At 37.0% G+C, this 26,981-nt stretch overlaps 1 protein-coding gene across 1 annotated transcript in view; it reads right to left on the bottom strand.

Annotated features, from left to right (window-relative positions):
* The window catches only part of LOC101634302 (solute carrier family 22 member 11-like), a 33,346-nt gene extending 6,881 nt beyond the window's left edge, over positions 1 to 26,465 (bottom strand). Inside the window, 9 exon segments of the mRNA XM_004679994.1 lie at positions 12,519 to 12,722; positions 14,793 to 14,901; positions 18,005 to 18,095; positions 19,980 to 20,103; positions 21,019 to 21,187; positions 22,250 to 22,398; positions 23,485 to 23,588; positions 26,065 to 26,219; positions 26,222 to 26,465. Coding sequence (XP_004680051.1) covers positions 12,519 to 12,722; positions 14,793 to 14,901; positions 18,005 to 18,095; positions 19,980 to 20,103; positions 21,019 to 21,187; positions 22,250 to 22,398; positions 23,485 to 23,588; positions 26,065 to 26,219; positions 26,222 to 26,465 — 1,349 coding nt within the window.
* Between the last annotated feature and the right edge of the window lie 516 nt (positions 26,466 to 26,981).

Raw genomic sequence — 26,981 nt, 5'->3', positions numbered from 1 at the left:
ATATATCTGTTTCTGTTTGTAACTCATTCAAAGGCTTACATTTTATACCTAGGAAATAAAGTTTCTGTAGCAAATGAGTAAAATTTATAAAGTGCAAAAGTTATGTAAGTATATAGAATGCTATGAATATCAGGTGCCTAAAGTACAGTTTTCAGTCATTTTTACCTCACTACAGAGCCTCCCCATTTTCAAGGAAAGAAACAATTTGATTGATTTCTCAATACCAGCTGTGTCCCATAATTGGAAGCCATTTTCAATGAGCTAAGCTCCTCAGTTTACCCAGCTGGAATCCATTTTGTTTTCTCACAAGACTTAGACACTTAAATATTAAGGTTTAGATATTAAAACACTTTTTCAAAATTCACTGAATTCACTATCTAATCAATTATGCCCCTAATCTAACTGGTTGAAAGGACAGTAAGCTTGTATTTACCTGTTCTTTGTCATAAGTGACAGCTTTGCAGACAGTAAAACTAATCTTTTAACCCACATGTACTCTAGAAAAAATGAGTAAGCAGTCTCTTTGCAGACAACATTATTTTTCATCTTGAAGGCTAAAAAGATATTTGATGTGATCACTCGTAATAAGGGAGATGCAAATTAAAACCACAATGAGATACCACCTCACCCCAGTGAGAATGGCACATCTTCAAACAACTAGCAACAATAAATGTTGGCGAGGATGTAGAGAAAAAGGAACTCTCCTGCACTGCTGATGGGAATGCAAACTAGTACAACCACTATGGAAAACTGTTTGGAGGTTCCTCAAACTGATAAACATGGAGCTTCCCTACGACCCAGCAATCCCACTCCTAGGTATCTACCCAAAAGACACAAAAACACTGATTGAAAAAGATACCTGTACCCCATGTTTATTGCTGCTTTATTTACAATTGGATAAACATGGAAGCAGCCCAAATGCCCAAAAGTAGATGACTGGATAAAAAAAAGATGACACAATGGAATATTACTCAGCAACCAAAAAAGAGAAACACATGTCTTTTGCAGCAACTTGGATGGAGCTGGAAAAGATCATGCTGAGTGAGATAAGCCAGAAAGAGAAAGAAAAATACCGGATGGTTTCACTCATAGCAGGAGTATAATGGACCAGGCGAGAAAATAACCAAAATAATGAACAACCATATACCAGAGACATTTTGTGGGGGTGGAATGGGGAATGGGATCAAAAATGGGGGGGAGGGAAATGCACGGGACTATGGTGGAGGCACACGGGTGATTTGGTGATGGGAAACCCGCGGGGATTACAATTGAGATGGAAAAAAAATGTGCAAAATGATGTAAAAATAAACTTTTGTAAAATAAAAAAAAAGATAATTGATGTGAAATGAAAAAATACAATGCAGTTGCTTCTTGACAAAATTTTTTATGATTTACCCTGTCTAAATTTCCTCTTTGAGAAACTAGATTTTTAGGGTTTCTATTTCTTGCTTCCTTTGCTAAGGAGAAAACATATACATATATATATATTTATATTTTTACGAATATTATATATATTATTTTATTTATTTTATTATTTTATTATATATATAATTATATATATTATATATATATAAAATTTAATGTAGAGTCTCCACAAAGCAAGGTAGTGGACAAGTTGAAGACTAAATATGCACAAATTTTTATAAGTTACATAATGTTGGAAACGTGATAGTGCTTCAAATGTAGAAATGGAACTGACCTTCCAATCACGTGGCTGCTACCTTTCACCTAAGTGAAAAACAAGCTTTATAGGACACAAATGAGATAATCAAATGGAAATATTTTGAAATATTAACAGATTGAGAGAATTCACATTTGATATTTTGTGTTTAAGTAGGATTATGAGACTGTAGAAGTAGTAGAAAATATTTAGGAATAAGAATTGTTAGTGGCTATTATGCTCAGTCACTGTTTCTGGCATGTTCCCGGGATTGCTAACAATAAATATGCTTTTATTTTTTTCACATGGAGGTTTGGAAGTCCATAAAGCAGGAAGAATTGGCTTCAGTAAAAAGCCATTCTGAAATCAAGGAGATCATGCCAATTCTGTTATGTGCAAGATTTTAAGTTTCTTCTGCTTTATATGGTATGTCTATTGTCCTCATTCTTAAATTTTATAGAACTTTCTACCAGATGACAGGTGCTATGTCATATGCTTGATTTAAAGCATTTTGTACACACATGCTTGTGTGCAAATATTACATAATGAGTATTTATAATATGTACCGTGCAATATATATTTATAAAGTGTAAAATACATTTATAATATTCATGTTTATGTATACGATTCTTCTGTTTATTTGTATATGTATGTATTTGTTGATATATATATATTTATATATGATACATATAATATTTATAAAGGCCAAACGCAGATAATACATTTAACTGAGATAGTAAGATAGTAGTAACAATTCATGTATTAGTTAAGCAGGTTATGTCTGTCCAATATTCATCAAATTTGGATTATATATTTCAGATTTAAGCCTGAAATTATAGCAGTAGATAAAACAAATATAGTGCCTTTATCACTGGGGAATCCATTCTAATAAGCTAGCAAATAAATACATTTGTCTATAGAAGATATTAACTGCAGGCAATCAAAAGCTATTACATGTATAACATAGTAAAAAAATATATGGCCCATTTTTTCCTATGTATTTGTGTATGCATTTTTTTAGGAGTTCATTTGAGCAAAAACCTGAATGAATATATTTGCACTCACTATTAGTTCTATAATAAAATCTACAGCAAGTTAAGTAAGGTATAAAAATTTGGAGCTGATGGGAAGAAAAAGAAAAATACCGGATGGTTTCACATAGCAGAAGCATAAAGACCAGGGGAAAAACAATAATAATAATAATAATGAACAACTATATACCAGACACATTTTACGGGGGTGGAGTGGGGAATGGGATCAAAAATGGGGAGCGGGGGGAGTGCTCTGGAGTATGGTGATGGCACACAGGGTGAATTGGTAATGGGAAGTCCATGGGGATTACAACTGAGATGGAAAAAGGCACAAATGATGTAAAAATAAACTATTATATTAAAGATAATTTAAAAAAATTCTTCCCTCTCAAAATAAAAAAAAAAATTGGAGCTAGAAAGCCAGGGCTTATTTCTGTTTCTCCTCACCAGTTATCTCTATGAATTCCAGTAGTTTGCCTCTTATTTTATGGTTTAATTCAAGCAAGAAAAGATTTTGAAGTAAGGAAATTAAAGAATATTTAAGTAGGTCAGCAGTGGTAATTAAAGTGTCAAAATACAAAGTTGAGGACCCACTCTGGTGGCACAACGTGTTAATGTGCAGCCTTGTGATGCCAGCCACAGCCACCCCAGCTCCAGTTTGATCCCTGGACAGGGCAGTGGCCCACGTGGCGCGGCAGACCTCTCCTGTCTTACCTCAGCTCCCCTCAGCAGTGTACTCCGTCGATCTGCCTTTTCTGCTCCCCACTCTGTCTCTGGTGAATCCTCTCACCGCCCCTGCACCTCTGGCCTGTATCCCAGTTCTGTATGCATAAATAAAATCTTTAAAAAAATACAAAGTAGAGAGAATGGAAGACAGAAAAGTAATAAAAGCATAATGAGCAAGATTTTCTATATAGTTTTTAAAATTTATAAACCCCTATGCCTCCCTGGTGGAGTAAGGGGTCAAGTCTCAGCACTATGAAACTATCTGCAGCCACTGCAGCACAAGTTCCATCACAGGCCAGACAGCTGACCCACATGGTGCAACAAATCTCTCCTGTCTCACCCGCTGTTCCCCTCAGCAGTGTGTTTGAGTAGAGCCACCTGTTCTACTCCCCTCTGTCCACTTACCCCTTGCACCTGTGGCCTACAACCCAGCTCTTGTATGCATAAATAAATAAATCTTTAAAAAAATGATAAAACCCAAATCTAAGAATTTTCTTGAAACCTTACATAATAACACAAACTATAGCAAGGTGCATCAGAAGTGAAATGTGAATATCAGTATTGAGAGCCCAAATTTGAGGAAATTCACATTTCTGACTAGTACAGAGAATTCTTACCTGTAGCTTTGCAAAGCCAACATCCTAGGAGTGTTGAAGGAACAATGGCAAAGGGTCAGTCTCACCTTTCTATCACCGGTGTGAATATCTGAGAAAAATCTAAATGAAATATTTTTTTTATAAGATCAAAAGTTGAGGACATGTTGTCCTTTTTTAAAAAATAAATCCCACAACCCAAAAGGTTTGAATGTGTTGACTAATCTGCTTCAAATGTTAAAATGTACTTTTAAAAACAAATTGGAGTCTTCTTACTGAAGGTGTGGAGGCCTGGAGATGGCATCTACATCTCTGAAGAAATAGAAAGGTCGCATAAAACTATGACAATAACATGCCCAAAGAAAATATAGAATTGCTGAAAAGATAAGGAAAAAAAAGTCTTAGATAATGAGCTAACTCCTATATCATGGGGGGAAGCCTGAAGCTCTCGAGGGGGTTTCCCATTGTGGGTTGATGCAAGACCCCAGAGTAAAAAGTACCAGCAATTCCCAGCCTAGCAGGGCTTGAAGCAGAGACCAATGCTTCCCCTCAGGACATCTGCCACATGGCATGGCACTAAAATTTAGAGGAGATACCATTCAAAAAGTATAGTCATCTTGGGAAAACTAATTGGCAGTTAAAACACACAGAGAGCTATGAGGCAGAATGCATAAGGCCCTAGTTGACAATATTTAGAGGCACATTTCAGAAGTTGGATCAGACTCACTAAAGATGCAATGTCAAGTGACTCCAGCGCATTTTCTACCTGTATTATGGTGACTAATCACCTCGCTACCTGTCCAGCAGAGGAAAGTAAAAACCCTCTTGAGAGGCAGATACCATTATATTGAGCTATTCAATTGTTACGCACAGTGTCCATAATGTGTTTTTTTAAATGTACTAGACTTATTTTTTAAACAAGGCTGAAATGAAATGAAGATAGAAAATCCAAGTATTATAAACTAAACCAGGTAGAATGAAAATGTTAGAGGACCTGAGAATCACTAGGATGACTAAAATACATAAAGGGAAGAAATGCACACAAAAAGTGAAAGTTGGAGAATTCACTAGAGAATTAGAATTAGACTCAAAATCTCCTCTCAGTTTGGTTCTTTGTAGATAATAATAAGTATAAGGAATCCGAAAATCATAGAAAACACATTCAATAATAGAGTTAGCGTTTATTAATTTAAGTGCGGTGATTTGGGAAGCAAATTTACTTTTTTAGATTAATGCCGAACCCTTGGATGTAGATCATTAAATGCAGCTTCACTAATCTTTTTCTGGTGAATCCACTCATCCTTTGCACCTGTGGCCTACAATCCAGCTCTTGTATGCATAAATAAATAAATCTTAAAAACAATGATAAAGGCCAAATCTAAGAAGTTCCTTGAAACCTTACAGAATAAACACAAACTATAGCAAGATGCATCAGAAGTGAAATGTGAATATCAGTATTGAGAACCAAAATTGTTTCACTACATAATGAACTTAGACAATTACCCCAGACACTCCAATTACTCTCACTGAACTTCCTTCTTACAGATAAGTCATTAATGTGCCTTGGAATTGTGATGGTGGGAAAAGGATTCATGGGCGATGTGCTTGAGTATTGCTTTGAACTACAATATGGAACTCACTCTTACTGGGAGCAGGTAAGAGAGCAGCCTGAGAATCTACCGAGCAAGAGTAAATGGAGTATTGTGAAAGAAAACACAATTGTTCACAACTCTCAAGAGGTAGAGAGTAGATCAGAGATAAACTCCAGGTAAATACGAGATTATCCATGACTGGCCTATGATGTCTTCTCACTTTCCTATGGTCTTCCCTGGAAAGCTGGCACTAGATCTCAAGTCTTTCATCACCAACAGCTACAAAGTCTTTCCATAGTACCTACCAATTGTTCTCACTTTTACCCTAACTGTACCAACATGGAAACTAGTCCACACACTTACTCTTACTTTGCATCCTACACTAGTATTACATTTCCTCATGAGAAAAAAATTCTAATTAAGGAATACTTTCAGCAAAATAATACTGAATAGATTTGATAGTCAAATCCAAGGATTTGACTTACTTAATTCATTAAAATATAAGGAAAAAATCCCTCTGCCCAAATATATTTTGTGTTACTGATATTTGTTAAAGATTTCCTGTAAAAGTAAAAAATAATTTTGTTCCTAGTCTTTCAATTTTTTCATCCCCTGTATTTGTTCATTATTAAAAAGAAAAAGTGGAACTTTTTATTGCTGGAGGGTTTTGGACTGACATAGTCAAGAAATAAACAACTAAAATACTTCTGTGTGGATATAGATAGAGATATCCACACAGAAGTATTTTAGTTGTTTATTTCTTGACTATAGCTATAGATATAGATATATAGATATATATATTCACAGAGACAAGGAGCAGTGTAGTGTTTATTCTTAAGACAGGAACTTCATTTCATTGGAGAAAGATTAAGCTTAGTATCAAAAGAATTCTTAATAAAGACTAAATTACTTACATATACTTTCTCATCTTGGAAAGGTTCCCTAACCATAGTAAATGTTTTCACAAATACAAAATGTAAAATAGCAGTTCTACTGTATTTACAGTGAACTACTTTGGATATTATTCACAACAAATATGTTTACAGGTTCTGTATAGAGGCAAGTTTTATGCTCACTAAAAATGCTAGCTATTAATATAATTCAAATATTAATTGAATTGAAATTAATTTTCTGTCAAAATTTGCATTCAGTTTTAAGGCTTAGAAAATACAAAACTTTAGGAAAACAATACCTCTAAAAGGTGTTGAGAAAGTAACAATGTACAAGATCTCTTCACAAGGGATGTGGTTCATTCATTTAAATGATCTTTGTAGAAGAAATAATGTGTGGTAATGTACACACACGTAATTAAGACATAGCCAGCCATGATTTAATGGGTATTTTTGGTGATGTTCAGTGGTCATAGTAGGTAAGCACCTGAGGCCAGTTATGACATTCTTAGTTTCCAATATACATTTCTTGCCTCTGTTTTGTTAATGTCAGAACTGGAGTTACACAAAAACTGTTTCTGCTTTCCCAGAAGGTGTCCTCTCATCCTTTGCCAATAGGGGGAGCTAGACACATGCAGCAATTGTGGGAGAGGAAGAAGAGGCTTGTTTCTCTACACTTCCTTTCCTAAAAGTGCCACTCCACAACGTCTCTCCGTCTAGGAATGACAGGTCCTTTTTGTCCCAACTTACACACTAGCTTCATCATACACAACTCATGTACCAGCTGGTCTGTAACCTTTTCAAAAGTCTGAGTCTAGGCCATCTGGGCCCCTAGGGTCCAATTCAAACACACTAATTCCAGATAACTAGTGCCACCTCCTTGGAGATCTGAGCTTCAACTTTTTAAAGTCCATCTTTTAAGCTCCTAAAATATTTTTTAAAGATTTATTTATTTATGCATACAGAACTGGGGTACAGGCCAGAGGCTCAGGGGCGGTGAGAGGATTCACCAGAGACAGAGTGGGGAACAGAACAGGCAGATCGACAAAGTACACTGCTGAGGGGAGCAGCGGGCGGGTCAGGAGAGGTCTGCCGCGCCTTGTGGATTGCCTCTGGGATGGAACTCAGGCTGAAGTGGCTTTAGCTTCTGGGAGGGCGCAGCTCCTAAATTTTAAGACAAACTCTCCTCTTTGTTTTCCAAGACATATCAACGCAATCTGTTTTCTACAATTACTTCCTACAAAACACTCAAGTGTCTTGCTCGTGACACCCCCCCAGCCATATATATTTTATATTAAATTATTTCTGGTCCCTAACTGGTATGGTTTCTCTCCCCTGATTTGACCCTCTTTGATGGACACATGAAAGGACAGTTCATTTTACAAAGGAGTTTCATTTAAGTACTAGGGAGTGTTTGAGTGGCCATAGGTAAAATTGTATTGGCTGACCTCTTAGGGTAGAGTTTAGATTCTTTAAGAAAATGACTTTTAAACTTTAAACTGAGGATAGGAAGAATTCATGTATGTTAAATGTTGATGTTTCAATATAGGAAAAGCTAAGTATTCACTGAAAACTCTGGGGTGATGAGTGTATTTGAATTTTCCAAGGGAAGTTGAAAAGCCTAGTGGTTGGAAATTAGAAAACAAGAGAAGAGAAAAAAGATCTCAGTGGAAGGAGGCCAACAGACACTCAACAACTTGATAGTTTCTTAGAAACTTCAACTTTTAGCTAACAATATATAACAAAATTCAATCCTTAGATAGCATTTGGTTCAGTGTCAGTCAGGATTCTTTTTTCCTCAATGTTAAAATGAAATGACAATGAACAAAATGATGCCTTGGGAGGGTCACCCCATGACCATGATGACCATGATGACCACAGGGCCAGCCTGAAAGCATCTTTCCCTTTTTACATTTCTTTAACCTTTCAATTTTGTTAAGTATTACTTATAATCCAAATAACATTGCATTATGACATTCTATAGCTGAAAGGTGTTTCTTCTTTGCTGCTAAAAAGAGGAGGGGGGCGGCCCTCCCTGGTGGTGCAACGGGTTTGGATGCAGCACTGCAAGCTGGCAGCAGCTGCTTCAGTGCGAATTCGATCCCCAGCCCCGGAGGTGACCACATGGCACGGCAGACCCCTCCTGACCTGCCCGCTGCTCCCCTCAGCAGTGTACTTCGCCAATCTCCCTGTTCTGCTCCCCACGCTGTCTCTGGTGAAACGTTTCACCACCCCTGCACTCTGGCCTGTACCCCAGTTCTGTGTGCATAAATAAATAAATCTTAAAAAAAAAAGAGGGGGGTTAAAAGCCATTTTATGCACACTGACCAAATGCCCCATATGGAGTGGATCTGAGGGTCCCCATGATGTGGGCTCCGGCCCTCACACCTGGCTCAGACTTACCACAACTATCCACTGTACTGCTGCCCTTCTCTCAGTCGCTCTCATTTCTCAGTGGAGAAAACTGAGGTTTCTGAGGAAACTTGCCCAAGAAAATAAAGTTAGAAAATGGAAACATGGAGGGACTCATTGGATTTCTCTACATTAATGATTATTAACTACTTGACTTGTCCAAATAAAACAGAAGAAGTGAACCAGCAAAGTAAATGGTACACCATGCCTCAGTGGGTCTGGTAGAATGTTGGGCAAAGGGGACTTTGAACAATGTCTCACAATGTTCCACTTCACTACAATCCCCTGGGATAATAGCAGACTGGTAAACAGGAGCCTCAAAAGCCAGTGCTAAAAACTCGAAATTCACACAGGAAACTCGAAAAACACAGCGAAGTATGATGACAGGGGCAATTAAGGATTCAAGACAACAGCGCATTCAGAGTCATTAGTGTAGACTTAATTCAAACCTAAATCTGAATGATCTTCTAATATCAATCTTTGTTCATAATTCTTTTCCCATCATTGGATGCAACTTCACATTCTCAGTCTAAACTTTTGTATTAGCAGGTAGACCAAGGGGACCCCAGAATCCCCAAACTTGCATACTTTAAAGAGATTCTGCCAACTGCCTTAGAAAGACAAAACATACTCTTAGTGTGAAAGGTCTTTAATAGAATTGATGTGCACACAGAGAGGATGATTCCCCAGTGAAACACGCGAAGCTACCCATCCCCCCATGCCCCCCCCCCCCACAGTGTAGTCCAGGCAAACAGGGTTGGCCTTAATTGCGGCTGCTGAGACCTGAAATGTTGCCACAAGTCTAAGGCACTTTCTGGTGGGGAACCATAAGAGGAGAAGAAAAGACGAGGCAAGTCTGGGACGACAGGAGCAAAGTCAAAGCACAAGACAAGGTAAAGGCGGCCATTGTCAGCCTCCCCATGTGTCTCTCACCCACTTGTCGCTTTCAAGTGTCTCTCCATGTCTCGACTCCAGTGTCTCCTCCGTGTCCCCCACGTCCATGTGAAGTCCAAAGCAAGAAGCAGGCAGGCCTTCGCCTTGTGTCCCTCTCTCATTTTCTCCAAATGTCTCTCCTCTGTTTCCAAGATCCCCCTGCTGTCCAATGCTGCCCTCAGTTGTTGGGTAGGGAGCATGGAACCCTCCTTTTTTTAAAGATTTATTTATTTATACATACAGAACTGGGGTACAGGCCAGAGGTGTAGGGGTGCTGAAAGGATTCACCAGAGACAGAGCAGGGAGCAGAACAGGCCAACTGACGAAGTACACTGCTGAGGGGAGCAGCGGGCGGGTCAGGAGAGGTCTGCCACGCCATGTGGTCACCTCCGGGGCAGACAGGAATCGAACTCATGCTGAAGTGGCTTTAGCTTCTTAGTGCTGTGCTTTACCCCACTGTACCACCAGGGAGGACCCGTAACCTCTCCTTTTTTATGTAACAGATGCCTCTGTTACAACAGCAGCCCCTCATCATCACAATGATCATATTCAAAAACTTTCTTATGATTACCCTCAACTCAAAATATACATCTCTGATAACAACCACAGACTATGAATCAAAATATTTCTTAAACACTTTGTCTTCAACTTACCATTTGTTAAGGATCTAACTTTAAGACAAACTTTAAGACAAACTTTTATTACATTACTTTGTTTGCCTTTTTTGATGAAGAACCTGACCTCCAGTATTTGATAATGCCATAAATTTCAAACTACAATACAAAAATCAAATTATAATACGATTTTTTGCTAATGTGTGTATTTTGGCATCTCTTACTTAACAGATATATGAACATTAAAGACCCAGACTGGAGTGTATGTTATTTGGCATTATGGGAAGGTGTGTCTGGTTCTTCCATTTCATGCATATCTATGGTCTCCTTAGTCTCACTGGTTTCCAAGAGGTCTTTGCCTTTTCTTTTCTGGTGCTCTTCTTCTTTAACCTATTCATGAAAAGAAGCAAAAGGTACATACATGTGTGGCCACAATGGATCCAAGAAAACTCAACAAACTTGGCTAGAGTGGTCCTACACTATAGTTTATACAACTCTAACACATACATTTGGTCTCCTCAGTCTCTTCCTGAGGAAGTAGCACCAAATTAGCCTTTTCTGGTAACTGTAATCAAAATGAGACCATGACATTTCCTGTGATTTGCTCAGCCACACCGTTCCTGAAAAGTGGACATACCATTAAGTCCATGAGTTCTTTTACTTCTAATTCTGTGCTCATTTTCTGAATACCCTAAAGTTACTATTTCTACTCAGTTGGGACCTATAAGAGAAGAGAGTATTGGACCAAAAACATTAGCTCCATCTTTACATGAAAAGTGTGATTGAAAGTTGGAACTCTGACGGGAAGCATCTGTCTGGCCGCAAGCTCTCCCTGCCCAAATGTTTCCCTTTGCCTCAGCGTTTCCCTCAGGTGACACTGGTGACATCAGCTTCTTCGTAATAGCACATTCTAAAGGATGTTCTCTATAATTTTAACAAAATTAAGTTACTTTCCAATAGTGTGTTTATACCATCCAAAGTGACTAATATCCTCTAAAATACAATAAGTGAGACCATATACTAGAACAAAATACACCCATCTTATGTCAGTGCTCTAAGCAAGCAGAGCTGAAATAATATGGATTTTTTAAAGATTTATTTTTATGTATTTGTGGATACAAAACCTGGAGTATAGATCACAAGTACAAGTGGTGAGCGGATTCACCAGAGACAGAGTAGGGCGTAGAACAGATTGATAAACTATACTGCTGAGGGGAACAGTGGCTGAGACTGGCAAGGTCTGCTACGCCATGTGGGTCAACTTCCTGGCCAGGGATCAAACTCACGCTGCAGTGGCTGGTGATAGCTTGATAGTGCTGAGATTTTAACTCTGAGCCACTAGGGAGGCCCTAAAATATATATATATATTTTAAATAGATGAATAATTTGAGATGATAGTGACACACTATATACACAGAGTATATAGAGAATGATTTTTATATTAAGGAACAACTTGGGATTTTGCTTGTGATAGCCAAACAAAATGAGGATTTTATCGGGTCTGTATTCATGTCCTTACATTTATTGCACATATGATTTTCTTATATATAAACTTAGTGATATATAAAAATAATACATCCCTTTTTCAATTATTAACCTATTAAGCCATATATAATAAATGTTATGGAAATATTATTATAGTAATTGCAATCTAACATGTAATATAAGTACATGCAATATGACATTCACACTTATTAGTAAGAGTTATAAAGAATATAATATTTGAAGTCAAATGATTTAAGCTTCAGTATGATCCACTCACAGTTTCTTTAGTTATAAATAAATTACTCACTCTCACTAACCTTTAGTTTCCTCATGTGTCATATAGAGTATTTCACTTACATATACATGTTACATAACATATATCTAGTTGCAAATTTAAATTGCAGATATATATCTCATAAAACATCCACAAATAGAACCACACAGAAACATTTCTTAAATTACCAGAGTATTCTATGGATTCATTTTGTGAAGTTAGAATGTATAATTGTCTTCCACGCTCTGCTAAGTCATCCTGTAACTATACAAACTAGCTTCAAACAAAAGGTCTACAAATGAGCTTACCTCTTCTCCAAGTCTGTGATGATATCTGGAAGTGGAAGGCTAGAGGTCTCAGGCAGATGGTAGATGCCTATTAGGGCTGTAAAGGGAACAGACCCGTAGAGAATCATGGGTAGATGTATGAAATACCTTCTAGTTAGAAGGGCCAGAGCAACCAAAACTGCAGCTAGACGGACAACAGATCCATAAATACCAGTTAGAGTTGCCCTTCAAAGAAAGAAGACATTTCTTCAAAACTTTGAACTTGTGGTTTCTATTCTTTCGAGTTCAAGCCCATCTGCACCATTTCAAGTAGGCAGAGACTACTGAGACCATCCAGGTTCAACACAGGCTATTTCTTCCCTGAATTTCATTACTCTGATGACTCAGACCACTGCCTAACAGACACTGTATAATGCATTGTTTTTGTTTTAGACAGAACCATTATTTTCTCAACCACACCTCAAGGACTTTGAAGGTTTTTGTTTATTGTTTTACACAGAATATCCAGCCTATCTAAGTTTTTCTGTTTTCTATAAAATGGAAAAAACACACTAATTCAAAGCTGACAGAATTTCAGGGACATGACGGAAAATATGGAAAAATACTTACTTTACTTATGGAAAGACAGTAAATATAAAACTGCAGTTTAATTAGAATAATTTTCTGAAGTTCTTTAGCTTAATTTTCTTATTAATGCCACATTTTTGTTAACCACCATGAAATTCTCTACTATTGTCACCAAGTAACCTAAGGCCTTTGAAGAGAACTTATAATTGTCAATTGTCACTTCATGATCCTTCATTCATGTGAGATAAATCTTTAAGAAACTTTTTTATATAGTTTAGAGGACTTTATTCCCCTAAATCAGGAAAAGTACTATGGTTTTATTTGTTTACAGAGAAGTTACTAAAATTCCCAGCATCTATATATTATCTGTGGGGAAAAAAAACACTAAGAAAGTAAAAGACATAGTATTTATGGGAAAGAATTAACAGGGGATACAGTCATTGCTTTATTCTTGAGGGATTATGTTCTTGACCAGTTTCCTCAACCTCAAGCTCGGTGAGTTTCAGTTTTCTCATTTATAAAATAAAGAACATTAAATATATTCATTTATAGTAGGGATTCTTTTGGATATCACATTAGAAGATATATGTGCAATGGTTGCATTATAGTTTTTCATTAGAAAACTGTCATTTGACAAAAACAATTGAAAAAGCTTTTTTTATTTTGCATCCTGTGATGCACCTTCCTTCAGAATTCTCAATATCTAGATAAAAAATTCCTTTCAGTCAAATAGTATGAAATCCCTGTTTACAGTGTTGAAATTTTATGTATATTACTATAGGACATCTATTTAAATGTAAATTCCCAATAGATTATGCAACGAAAATACAAGTCTCCTTTTTTAGGATACAACTGATGAAGAAAGAATCTTCCTTCAGTAACATTGAGAGTGCACTAGTGAAAAGCAGTGGGATGAGCATAGGCTTGGTGCATAAGCACAATGTTTAAGCTTCTCTGCTTGAGAGGAAGTCTTGAATAGAAATGTCATCGTGTTAGATACGGGCCCGCAGATTATGCCTGTATGTGACTCTAATTACATTCCATCATATTTTTATCCATTCTTTGATGTGCATCATTATACTTTTGCAGATGTGAATAAAGTATTTGCAAGTGAAATGTTTTGTTTTTTCTAACTTGTGCACAGGCACACTTTGAAATGTCAAAGAGATTATGAAACAAGAGAGAGGTAAATTATTGTTATAAGTCTGGGGAAGTAGGGTAGGATTCTAGTCTGAAATCTCCATCTCACGTAGGTCACTAAGTGATTAGGAATGCAGGGTGGGAGAAACTGCAGTCATTTTGTTAGCAAAAAGAATTCTGCCAAAGATTGTTTAAATATTGGATATTTATTTCTGAAAATTTGTTAAGTAGCTTTTAAAGTTAATGTTATTTCACTCACTTAAATTCCTTAGAAGTCCCCCTTTGTGGCCTAGTAGTTTAGTTTCAGCACTATGACCACTACAGTCTGAGCTTGATCCCGGCCAGGGCCCTGACCCAGATATGGTACAGCAGACCTCACCTGTGCTCCCCTCAGCAGTGTATTTCAGTAGATCCACCTGTTCTGCTTCCCACTCTGTCTCTGGTAAATCTTCTCACCCCTCCCCCTACTCCTCTAGCATACACCCCAGTTCTATGTATGCAAAAAAAAAAAAAATTAATTAAATGTCCTAGAATCTCTAGCCATAGTCAATATTATCAGGCTGAACCACTTAAAGAGTTTTGCCTTACCTGAGTGGTGTTGGTGAGAGTTCATTTATGAGGGCGACAATTACAATGTTGAAGGTTGAAAAGGATAATTTCCCCAGGAGAAAAATAATAAGGCGCAAAGTGGGCAACTCTGCAGACAATATTTTAAGAGCAAAATTTAGGATTTAGTCAAATTTGATTTATTCACTCATTTGTTTACAAATGTCTCCTAATAATTTATCATTGGGCAATTATCTGAAGTAGAATTTTTCTTAAGTAGGTGTTAAAACCAAGTGATATTAGTTAATACAATATAGGGAGTATAATTTAAAACATTATTAGGATTGGAACTAAAAAAAAGAAAAAAAGCAAAAAGCAATCCCAGAGTTCACAAACACTACAGCCCATACACTGAAAAGACAATGGGAGGAGATAAGACTATCACTGGCCAGAACAAAGGCAACAGAGTGGAAATTGTAAACCAGAGGGTCGGTTCTAGGAAAATCAAAGTAACAGAAAAAGCACACTGCTGTCTGCTAGGTACTATCCTTAACAAACACACCCAGGGAAAGAAGACAATAGTATTTGACTTGAGCTCTCCAAGCTCAAGATTCTGGCTTCCATTGATCAAGTCAACTGAAAGAAATGGTGAAGAGATTAAGAGGTAGGAACCTCAGAGATTAGGCTCGCTATTCACAACAACACAAAGGAAGCTAGGTAATGTACATAAAAGCAAGAAATGTTGAGAACCTTCTTATAAGGACAACACAGATTGAAGTCACCTGAGGCCTCAGAAAATGATCAGGATTGGCAATCAATATATGTAAAGCTACTTAATCATAATGCATATGAGTTAAATGTATAATCAAAATGGGAAATTTGCCTGCATAGCTAATAGTGGCAATACCAAGGTTTGGCAATAGTAGTCAGGGTTGGCCCATTCTCCAAAGATAATGTTACCCTAATTAGTACAAATTCTTTCCGAGGTACCTACAGATACAAACACATGAACTCCCTGTGGTCCAGGAGCCTCTGTTTATGACAGAGGCTTGCAAAACTGAGACAGATATGCCAAAGCATATGTACAAGAAAGTTTTTCCAGCTCTTACTTATAAATCTGGAAACTACACAGAAAGTTCACCTTCATTAGATTATATCAGTAAATCATAGTAAGTATGGCTTAAAAAATATAATAAAGTTTTGCATTCTAAACTCCTAGTTTTTCAATTGTCACTTTAATTTTTTTTTTTTAAGATTTATTTATTTATGCATACAGAACTGGGGTACAGGCCAGAGATGCAGGGGCGGCGAGAGGTTCACCAGAGACAGAGTGGGGAGCAGAACAGGCAGATCGACGAAGTACACTGCTGAAGGGAGCAGCAGGCGGGTCAGGAGAGGTCTGCCGCGCCATGTGGTCACCTCCGGGGCAGGCGGGGATCGAACTCATGCGGATGTGGCTTTAGCTTCTCAGTGCTGTGCTTTAACCTGCTGTGCCACAAGGGAGAGCCAAAAAACTGCTGCTTTAAGCAAATGAATGAATAATGCTTGAATCCCGTTCATACAGTAGCAGTTAAATCACTACTTTAGACATTATGAAAGTGACCACCTTTAGGAAATTGGTAGGTACCAACTCTAAGAGTTGAGTAAGAATGTAAACATGGTGGGGGCAGGCTTGTGCTACATTACTTGCTGACACAGTGAAGAGCCTAAAAATATTAAGGACAAAGAGAAGCTCTTAAATCAACTAGAGGGAAAAGGAGAAACTCCGACTAAGGAAAGTTAATCATAGATAACTTTAAAGTTAATCATAGATAACATAGCAAAGATAAAGGAATAATAGATGTCAGAAGACGTTGGAAATAAAACCAAGATAATGACTATAACTACACACTTTAACTATATATGCTGCCAAATTATCTTCTAACAAGAGATTTATATTCACATAAACCAAAATTTAGAGACTTTAGTAATGATAGACCTTCATTACCAAAGAGCAAAGATATTTTTTCAAGATTCAAGAAGGACAGGAAGAAAGAATAAATAACATTTAGGTAAATCTAAAGCAACTGCAGATTGGGTAAAAGAATATCATCATAGCTATATCTAAATCATGGGGTTTAGTAAAAAGGCAAAAAACAACAGCAAATAAGCAAAGAACTCTGGAGTGGTGGAATTATATTAAATTATCTAAGACTTTATATCACTATGTTTTTGAGGAATAAAATTAATGACATGTACTTGATAAAATTTCAGGAGTAGAATCTAAAATAAAAATTTTGAACTACAGGATACAACTAAAATTCACCTAAAATAGAAGTGGAATGCTACTATATATGCAAATAAGTAAAAATTATTGATGAAAAAGAACTAAAGAGTCCAACATTGCTTTAAATAGATAAAAATCACAAAAGACGGATCATCAGATTTGCAAAATATTTTCCATTGTAAGCTATTAATGTACCCAGATGAAATAAAAAGATTCCAAAAATTTGACTATAAAGAACTAGAAAGGGAACCCTCCTTAGGAGCACAGCATTGAGAAGATAACTGCAGCCCTCACCACTAGTTTGATCCCTGGCCAGGGCATTGACCCGCGTATAATTGCGTGACAAATTCTGGTTAGACAGAAGTGAACACCTTTCTCTCTCTAGTTCCTACTTCAAGGAATGCAATATAGATCATATCACCTATCAAATATCATTTGAACTAGAAGGTACCAAGATTTTGAAACTAAACTCCAGTGCTTTTTTGGTGTGAGCTGAGCCTGAATTCTATTCTTAAAAATATTAGGGAGGCCCTCCCTGGTGGCGCAGCGGGTTAAAGCACAGCACTGAGAATCTGAAGCCACTTCCGCATGAGTTCGATTCCCGCCTGCCGCCTGCCCCGGAGGAGACCACATGGCGAGCCAGACCTCTCCTGGCCCGCCCGCTGCTCCCCTCAGCAGTGTACTTCGTCGATCTGCCTGTTCTGCTCCCCACTCTGTCTCTGGTGAAGCCTCTCACCGCCCCTGAGCCTCTGGCCTGTACCCCAGTTCTGTATGAATAAATAAATAAATCTTAAAAAAAAAATATTAGGGAAATTTTTGTTTTTAAAGAATCCTTTGAAGAATCCGAACATTGACAAATCTCACCTTTGGTCACAAAAACACTGGCTATTAAGGAGCTTCCAGACAGAAAGAGGAAAAGAGCTAACGAAGGGCGACACTTGATATGTCTTAGTACAAAAAAAGTAAGGCATTTGCTGGGAAAATCTACCACTCCTAGTAGAAACTGCATCAGAAACATATCTATCCCCAAATTCTGAAGATCCAGCAGGAAGACATGCATGCCCCAAAGGGAGGAAAATCTGGAAGAGAAAGTTCATAGACAGGTCAAGCATTCAATAAACTTAGTGCTGAGATGTTTCAGTGTGTGTGAATATGTAGAAGCATTTAAGAGCTTCGTTTCCTCCAAACATATAAATAAAATCAATATATTTCAAGTATGAAATTTAAGATATAACATTAGTGGGAAATATTTGAATATATGAGGAATGACAAAACAAAATATCAATAAATTCAGTTAGTGGTTAAGTAAACCAGTATGCATCTGGTCTACCAATGTAACTGAGTCTAAATTTTGTACATGTGCATTCATGAGCCACAGTAAAGACTGAGGTCATTTTATTCTCAAAAGAAGGAGGACAGATGCTTTATTTTATCATTTCATAGACAAATATCTAGATTTTCACATATCTTGAAAATACAAATACTGATATAAATTTCATTTTAATTTTGAAAAATCACACACAAGCATAAGTCTTCTGTATTCTGGGTATTTTTTTTCATTTGCAATTTTGACAATAACAATTAGTACAACATAATGATACACGTGAGCAATATCGGTATTAAGAAGATATATAGCTTTATAATTAATATTACAGTTATATTCTGTAAGAACAAGTTTTTTATGGTAATAATTTTTTAATCATGTTTATAAATTTTTCCTAAAGTATAAATTTTCTTCATTATTTTAAGTTCTTATTATGTTGCCTTACACATAGCAATATCCAATTTATCTGTATAGATATGTACAAGGCATATGTCTTTAAGAATGTCATAAGAGGGCCCTCCCTAGTGAGGCTACAGGTTAGGACACAGCACTGCAAGCTGGCTGAGGCTGCTTCAGTGCAAGTTTGATCCCTGTCCCATAAGTGACCCACATGGTGCAGCAGACCTCTCCTGTCTCGCCTGCTGCTCCCCTCAGCAGCGTACTTCGTTGATCTGTCTGCTCTGCTCCCTAATCTGTCTCTGGTGAACCCTCTCACCAGCCCTGTACCTCTGGCCTGTACCCCAGTTCTGTATTTCTAAAAGTAAAAGAAAAGAAAGTCATATGACTTCTCTTGCTTTCATTTTCCTCATTTGCAAAACTGTACTAGAAATAAAACATATCTCATATGCAGAAAACATACATTTTTTTCAATATAGTTGTTTTATTTATATATATAGATCCTATCCTAAGCACTTAGTACTTATCATTTTCTCATGTAATCATTCAGTCCTTGGCAAAAATCAAAATTAAATTTTTATGTATTTAAGTCCAAATATTATGCTCTTAAATTTCAGATTACACTATGTTCTAATATAAAAAGAATTAATCAATTTGTCAGCAAGCCAGTTCTCTCTTCCTCACTATGGTGGATTCTTGGTGTCTTCTGATCTGCTTTTTCACTTTGTTATTTCCCTCACTCAGTGCCTATTTGCTAGTGTCTCTTGAATAAAAGGAAAGATATCAGCCATTCCTCTAGGAGCTTAGCACAGTCTTGGAACTGCTGAATCATATTAGAAGATGAAAGGCAAATGACTGACAGTAAAAAGGACAGGCAAAACACCATCCTGTATAGCACAGGGTTAGCAAGGACCTCCTTTATTGTGATACAGTTTTTAACTGTTTTCAGTTCTTCCTTCATTGTAGATGTCAAAATCTTAAAACGATAAAATAAAATAACAAATACCTAGACTTAACAAAAAAGATCATTATTTCCAAAAATGTTTCTTACCTGCCATCAGTCTACCATAGGACCAAACCCCAAAGAGCAGGATTCTTTTTACCCCAAACCAGATATTAAGCCTGAGCCTTCATCCCTCCTCATTCTCCAGCCAAGCCTGGGGGGCCACACAGAAGTGGGAGCTGCAGTTCATTGGTGGTGGTGAGGAATGTGACCACAATAAGCTAATTGCTTTTTCCTTACCTCAGCTGTCAGACTTTGTGCGACATCTTTTTTTCCATTGATGAAGGCAATTCTGCGGAGTTCTTTTAATGCCTGTTCTGTTTTTCCAGTTATAATGAGCCAGTGCACAGACTCTGAGATCCAACTGTTTGAAAGGGGACAGATGTGTTTTTTTTGTAGGGAGATGTCATGGAAAGTAATCATCTTTGTAATAGATATAATCCCTTCCATTTAGAAAGAGCACTCCTGGATTCAATCACTATTCTACTAACTATTCAATCCCCTTTTTTAAATGATACTCTGTAAAAGCTATATATATACTCTATTATATATATATATATATATAAATTAAGAAATAAATATCCCCCAACTCAAAAATTAAATGTTTTTCTTCTTCTTCTCCACTATCTTCCTTTAGAAATTGTTGTTATTTCTATACATGTCTCTAATTCTGGATTTGTAATTGTTAAGAGTAAACCTTCATATACCTATGGAACTTGTAAAATATCAAAGTTTCACTTAATCAGCTTTAAGTAACCCAGTATATCATATCTGAGAATATTTAATTAAATATTTAGTTGTCTAGACATATAAATAAGAGCTTTGGGACCAGTTTTGTTGTTTGTTTTCTCTCCCTAAATAGAAAGCACAGAAGAAAACATCTTAAATCAACACTTTGTTATTGGGTCTCATTTAGGGTCAAACTGCAGGATTCTCAGCAACTAACTGGGGCGGTGGAGGCAGGAGGGAAGTTACCATGAAAAGTTTAAGCCACCAATGCACCAAATTAATTAATTAAAAAGTTGATCCTTCCCAGAACATTATTTTCTTCAGATGTTTGAAATATTTTTCCTCACTATTACACTTAGAAATGACTTTACAGGCAACAACCAATGACAAAATATTCTTCAATAGAGAAAGTTATAATATCCGAAGTTTATTATCTCGACTTTATAAGTGAAAGTAATCCGATGATGGAAGTGTATGAAGATGAGCTTGGGCTTAATATATTATTACCAATAAAGTAAAATGACTTAAGAATATAAAAATCTCCACATACCAGAAGAAGAAGAAAAAAATGATGTAGGGCACAGTGACAACTAATTGTAGAATGTGCCAATCTCGGCAAATATACGCCAGTCCGCCAACTAGTGCCTGGCCAGTGTTCAAAGATAATCCAACGGCGGTTAGGATTTTGGGTTGCCATTTTGATGAGGTTCCTTCTAAAACTAAGGAAATTTTAAGATATTTAATACTAAGTAAGAGAAATGCCTTGAGCAATGCAATGTAAATATGAGTACAGATAGAGCTGAACTTACGAAGTGCAAGGATGTTGCTTTGAACTGTACTCAGGCAGACAGACAACAGGAATTTCAAAATACAAGTAAATGGAGTAGAAAGGAGCAAAAGCACAACCGATGCCCAGGATTCCACAGGGCAGGCAGCAAAAAAGTAACAAAGGCTTCAGTCCAAATCTAAGGTAACAGCAGTTAACTTAGTTAAAGAAGAAAAACAAGTTGTCTCTATATCACTAGAAAATTCCAGAACATCCAAAGTTCAGAGTCCCCAGGACTTCAAGTGTGCCTAGACCAGTGACTCATGTTGGGTCACACTAGACATGGCCATTCATCTGAGATCTTTCTACTTAAATATTGGAGTGGATGCATCACTCTACCCCTTTAAATTCATACTATATGTGTGTAAGAAAAAATTAGTGGTAAATTAATAAAAGAACAAAGGTCCGGGCCCTCCCTGATGGCACAGTGGGTTAAGGCACAGCACTAAGAAGCGAAAGCCACTTCTGCATGAGTTCGATTCCCGCCTGCCCCGGGGGTGACCACATGGCTGTACTTCGTCGATCTGCCTGTTCTGCTCCCCACTCTGTCTCTGGTGAAGCCTCTCACCGCCCCTGAGCCTCTGGCCTTACTCCAGTTCTGTATGCACAAATAAATAAATACTTTAAAAAAAAAAAAGAACAAAGGTGCTCTACACAAAGGTGAAAGTGCTCCTCACGCTGTTCCATTCAATCTTAGACAAAGCATTAAATGTCACAAATTAATTCACGTTGGTCTGTATCTAAAAGACCATTCTTCATCTAGAATAGAAAGTCTATTTTTTTAAGAGCAAGGTACAAAAGTTCAACTTACTATTTTATGTGATTTCCAACCCAAATACATAGGGAAGTTGACTGTAGGAGAGAAGGGAAAGACTGTTCCATCCTTTTAGGAAACAAAATGTTGATTTCCAAAGAGCGAATTCACAGGAACTTTCACAGAAAATTTACCAGGTACTAGTTAGATGTCTGAGCTGATTTGGGGGCTTTCTTCTTCGATGAGAGGCCACTTTGCCAAAATCCCCAAACATGATGCCACGGCAAGGATCCCTCTGCAGTTCTGAATGATCCCCTTCTCCAGCTGCTAGTATGCTCATTTTATGTTTGCTACTAATAAATACAGCAGCTGTATAATTTCTGAACTCTTACTAATCAAGTCTCTGTCCTTTTTGTGCAGTTTATATAAAGGGTAAGGAAGGTATGAATAGCTGAAGTTTATTATCTCCATTTTTTAAGTGAAAGTAATCACATATTGGAAGTGTCTAAAGCTGAGTCTGGGCTTTCAGCTACGCCTTATGACTAATCTCATCCTTTTTGCATTTATATTATAACACCATACGGTGTCACTGAATTGTTTATGGACTTGATATTTTGTCCATCTTAAAATCTTAAAGGTTTTCTTTAAGTGTCAAGATCCATGTAGATTATTATTTACATGCATGTTTGCCTATTTTGACTTTTCTTGGGTTCTATTTTTCTGTCCTCTTGCCATTAAAGTTGGTGTCATCCAAGTTTTAATGTGATTCATATCCAGTAACTGGGTAGTTTTATCCTTGCCAAGATCATACTAACCTCTTTTCTTTTAAATCTACCTTTCTCTTACGCTACAGCTTTTCTCAGTCTTCTCTCTCTAGTCTTTCGGGAGTTTCTCTTTCTAGAGACTACAAAATTTCTCTGAGCAATTACTTTATTTCTGTATTTTTCCTCTCAACATTTTTTGCAATTTACCCAACAACTAATCTTCTGCATTTACTATTTTAAGTGAGCCGTGGACATGTGTTAAAGGGACAGACACACAAACCACAGTTCACAATGTTCTGGATCTTAGCACTACCAAATCTACACAGATCATGAGGTGCCAGATCTCATGACCTCCTCAAACTAAAGCTCTTTAACTTCACCACTCACAATCACTTTTTATGAACATTTTCCCCATTTTCTACTTACCACTTCTAAACACTTTACTCTCCCTACATTTGTTTTTATAAGTTTCAGTCCCTTTGGAAACTTGTTTGATTGACTCCAGTCTTCAAAAAGTCCTCATTTCCCTGAACCATGCCGGCCCGCATTTGACTTCTGAACATTGCATGTTTAGGTTGTCTTTCCTATGCATAAATTCCAATGCAAAAGGTCCAGGTTCTTTGATATACACTGAACTTTACAGATGGTTCCTATTCAGAAAGTAAAACTTACCTGTCAGAAAGGAAACCACAGAGAAGAATACCCACAAGAAATCCCGCCATGATGATAGACTGAAAAAAGGGTTTGAGTGACTCCAAATCACATACTAAGTCCCACTGAAAAAGAGTAAATAGAACATAGCAGAGCTTAATCACTTACAAAATGATAAATATACCTAACTAGTAGAGAAGGAATATAAAAATCATTTTTTTTCATACAGACTACGTCACCATACTAAAATGTGGGAATAACTGTTGGTCAAGACTGTAGATAATAACCACGTCACAATAAAAATTAAATTCTCAATGAGAAAAAAAACATAAAAATAATTTAAGAGTCTATCAAGATAATATTATTGTCCTTTTATTTCATTGTACAGGTTAATCTTCCCTAACCACTCAGTCAGTAACAAACTTTTCTTCTTTAATGCCATGGGATTTAATTCTGTATTCTAAACATATTAAAAAGATCTAATTTGGGATAAAATACCTTTTGATTCATGCAACCAGGCAAAGATGGGTTTTCAAACATTTTAAATTTTAAACTAAAGAATTCAGTGGGGGAAAATTCAGTGAAACAAAAATCAATATATAACCCATAACCTGCAGGAGACTCTGTGGAGAATTTTTTATTTTCATATAAGAACTGGGGTACAGGACAGAGATGCAGGGAGTAAGGTGAATCCACCGAAATATACTGCTGAGGGGAGCAGCTGGCAAGACAGGAGAGGTTCAGCTGTGCCATGTGGTCAGCCGCTGGCCACAGATCAAATCCAGTAATAGTGCTAAGAACTTGACCCCTAAGCCACCAGAAAGGCCCTTCAGTGAAAATCTAAAAGTGGTTTCCTTAAAGAAGTTTCTTTTAAAGTAAAACTAATGGGCTGAGTTGGAGATAAAGAAATATTAGAGAAAACTGCTTAGACAAAGTGCATTTCCAACAAGACTTTTACAACCCTCTCTGTCCTAAGCTGGGTTCCATGTTGGATATGGCAGGTGAGAGCAAATACATAGAAAGCCTAGAACAAGTAGAAACAGATCTTATAAAAACTACGTTTCAGTTCTCTGGAATCTTTTGGTTCCTTAAACACAGAATGAGTCAGTCAAATGGTCCTTTACACATTTTCTTCTAAAATATCGTTGTGTTATAACACATTTAACACCAAATTTTAAAGCTAATACAAAATTATACACAAATACTAAATTAATAGAAATATGAAGAGTTGAAACTTAAATGTATCACTTCACCACAATATTTTAAAAACAATGTGTGAAAATTCATCATAGAAATTTTAGGAAAAGTTTAACATTGGGCCCTGATGGTGGTGCAGGGATTAAGTTTCAGTGCTAACAAGTGATCTAGACTGCAGCATGGGTTTGATCCCCAGCCAGGGAGCAGACCCGCATAGCACAGCAGACCTCTCTTGTCTCACCTGCGGCTCCTCTCAGCAGTGTGTTTCAGTGGATCCACCTGTCCTGCTCCCCTGATGAGTCTTCTCAGCTCTGGCCTACATCCCAGTTCTTGTTTGCAAAAATAAATAAAATGACTCTTTAAAACACATGAAAATAACTTTATCTTAAAAACTATACTTAAAACAGAAAAGAAATAACTATCTTAATAGTCTATTTTAAATATACAATAACCAATTAGTTGTTAATATCTACAGTTTATAAAAAGTTATAGGATTGTTAAAACTAAAAATAAGGATTAATCCTCAACATTTTCTTTCTATTAAAGTTTCATCATCATAACAATAGCGATTAAGAAGTAGTCCTAGTAGCTAAAAGAAGCCAGAATTAGAATAGAGGATTAAAGTGAAAGCCAGATCAACAAAGTAAAAACATCCAAAGTTGATTGTCATAATTTTTCTTAAAATTCTTCATTCATGGGGAATGGTGAAAAATTTCTTCTGATAAAGAATGTTACAAATCAGTACTGTTTTCTCAATTATATAATATAAAGAGCTCTGAAAATCATGTAAATTTTACCTAATTTATCAACAAAATACAATTGTGACTTTAACTACCATTATATTGCTAATGCCACCCAACACTAAGAGTAATACATTTCTGATTTTTTAAAAAAGATTTATATATTTGGCACACAGAACTGGGGTACAGGTCAGAGGTGCAGGGGCGGTGAGAGGATTGACCAGAGACAGAGTGAGGAGCAGAACAGGCCGACTGATGAAGTACACTGCTGAGGGGAGCAGGGGCGGGTCAGGAGAGGTCTGCCACGCCATGTGGACTCCTCCAGGGCAGGCGGGAATCGAACTCATGCGGAAGTGGCTTTAGCTCCTTAATGCTGTACTTTAACCCGCTGCGCCACCAGGGCGCACCGATTTCTGATTTAATGATTCTGGTGAAATATTAAAGTGATTAAGAGGTGTTGTCTCAGGCCCCAATAGAATGTATGCTACACTTATTATATTACTTTTAAAATACGAAAATTTGTGAATTCTAAAACCCATGGAATTACTGTCATGGGGTTCTGTTCTTTTTATTATTATTAAGGTTTGAATATTTTATGAAGTGGAAACAGGGTCTCCCATCTCATGAAGTCACATCCCAGATCAATGCTTAGTTAATCTACTACCTCAGTAACAATGGAGGAAGTGAAAATACTCCGGTCATAAACCCACCCATCCAGGCAGGGCTCTGTCACCAGCTCAACGTTACTCGTCGCTGACATATTGGCATCGAGCAGCTCCCAGTGGGGCTGGTGGAAGCTACGGCACTGCTCTGGCTTCCGTTTGAGCCCATAGGAATGAAGACCCTCAGAAGGGCCTCGGATGACAGGTTCTTGGTGATGCTGGATCCCAAGGTGGCGTTATCGAGATTCTGGACATAGCAGCTGTGAGCGGGGATGGCTGCTGAAAAACTGTCTACAAGCTCGTTAGGGAATGCTAGGAGAGTGACCAACATACAGAGGACAAAATTCAAAACCTGATACCTCCCACGGTCACCTCCTTGTTGCAGGAGTTCACCAAATGCCATGGCTCAGAACGGAGTATCAGTTGTAAAATACAGTTCTCCGGAATAGAAATAGCAATTTTTGACAATCTTCAATAATTGGTTAAGAGAAAGTGTTCCTAAATGATATGGTAGAAACAAAAAATAGAAGCATTCAGGCAAAGTAAACTTTCCCCAGCTTCTTAATAATGTTGATTATGCTCCATCTCATAATTATAGTCATTTTACAGAAGAAATGTCCCCAAAGCAGATATTCTATAGCAATGGATGCCACTGTTAATGATTATCTTCAGAGCAACATTATTACTTATCACTACAGGTTGCAGAACAATGCTGAGGACAATTTTGGTGCAAATGTTTGTTCCTGCTCTCTTGAAACTACATATACATACATTTTCATATCTATAAAATATGTACACACATATATAATATTTATAATACAGAAATTATATAAATACAAACACACAAAAAAGTGAACCATTACCTACTCTAAGATGACTAAAAATACAGACATACATGAATGCCCAGACCAATGTGACG

Source organism: Condylura cristata, unplaced genomic scaffold, assembly GCF_000260355.1.
Source record: "Condylura cristata isolate star-nosed mole 26May11 unplaced genomic scaffold, ConCri1.0 scaffold00009, whole genome shotgun sequence".
Taxonomy (NCBI): Eukaryota; Metazoa; Chordata; class Mammalia; order Eulipotyphla; family Talpidae; genus Condylura; species Condylura cristata.
This window is presented reverse-complemented; position numbering and strand designations above follow the sequence as displayed.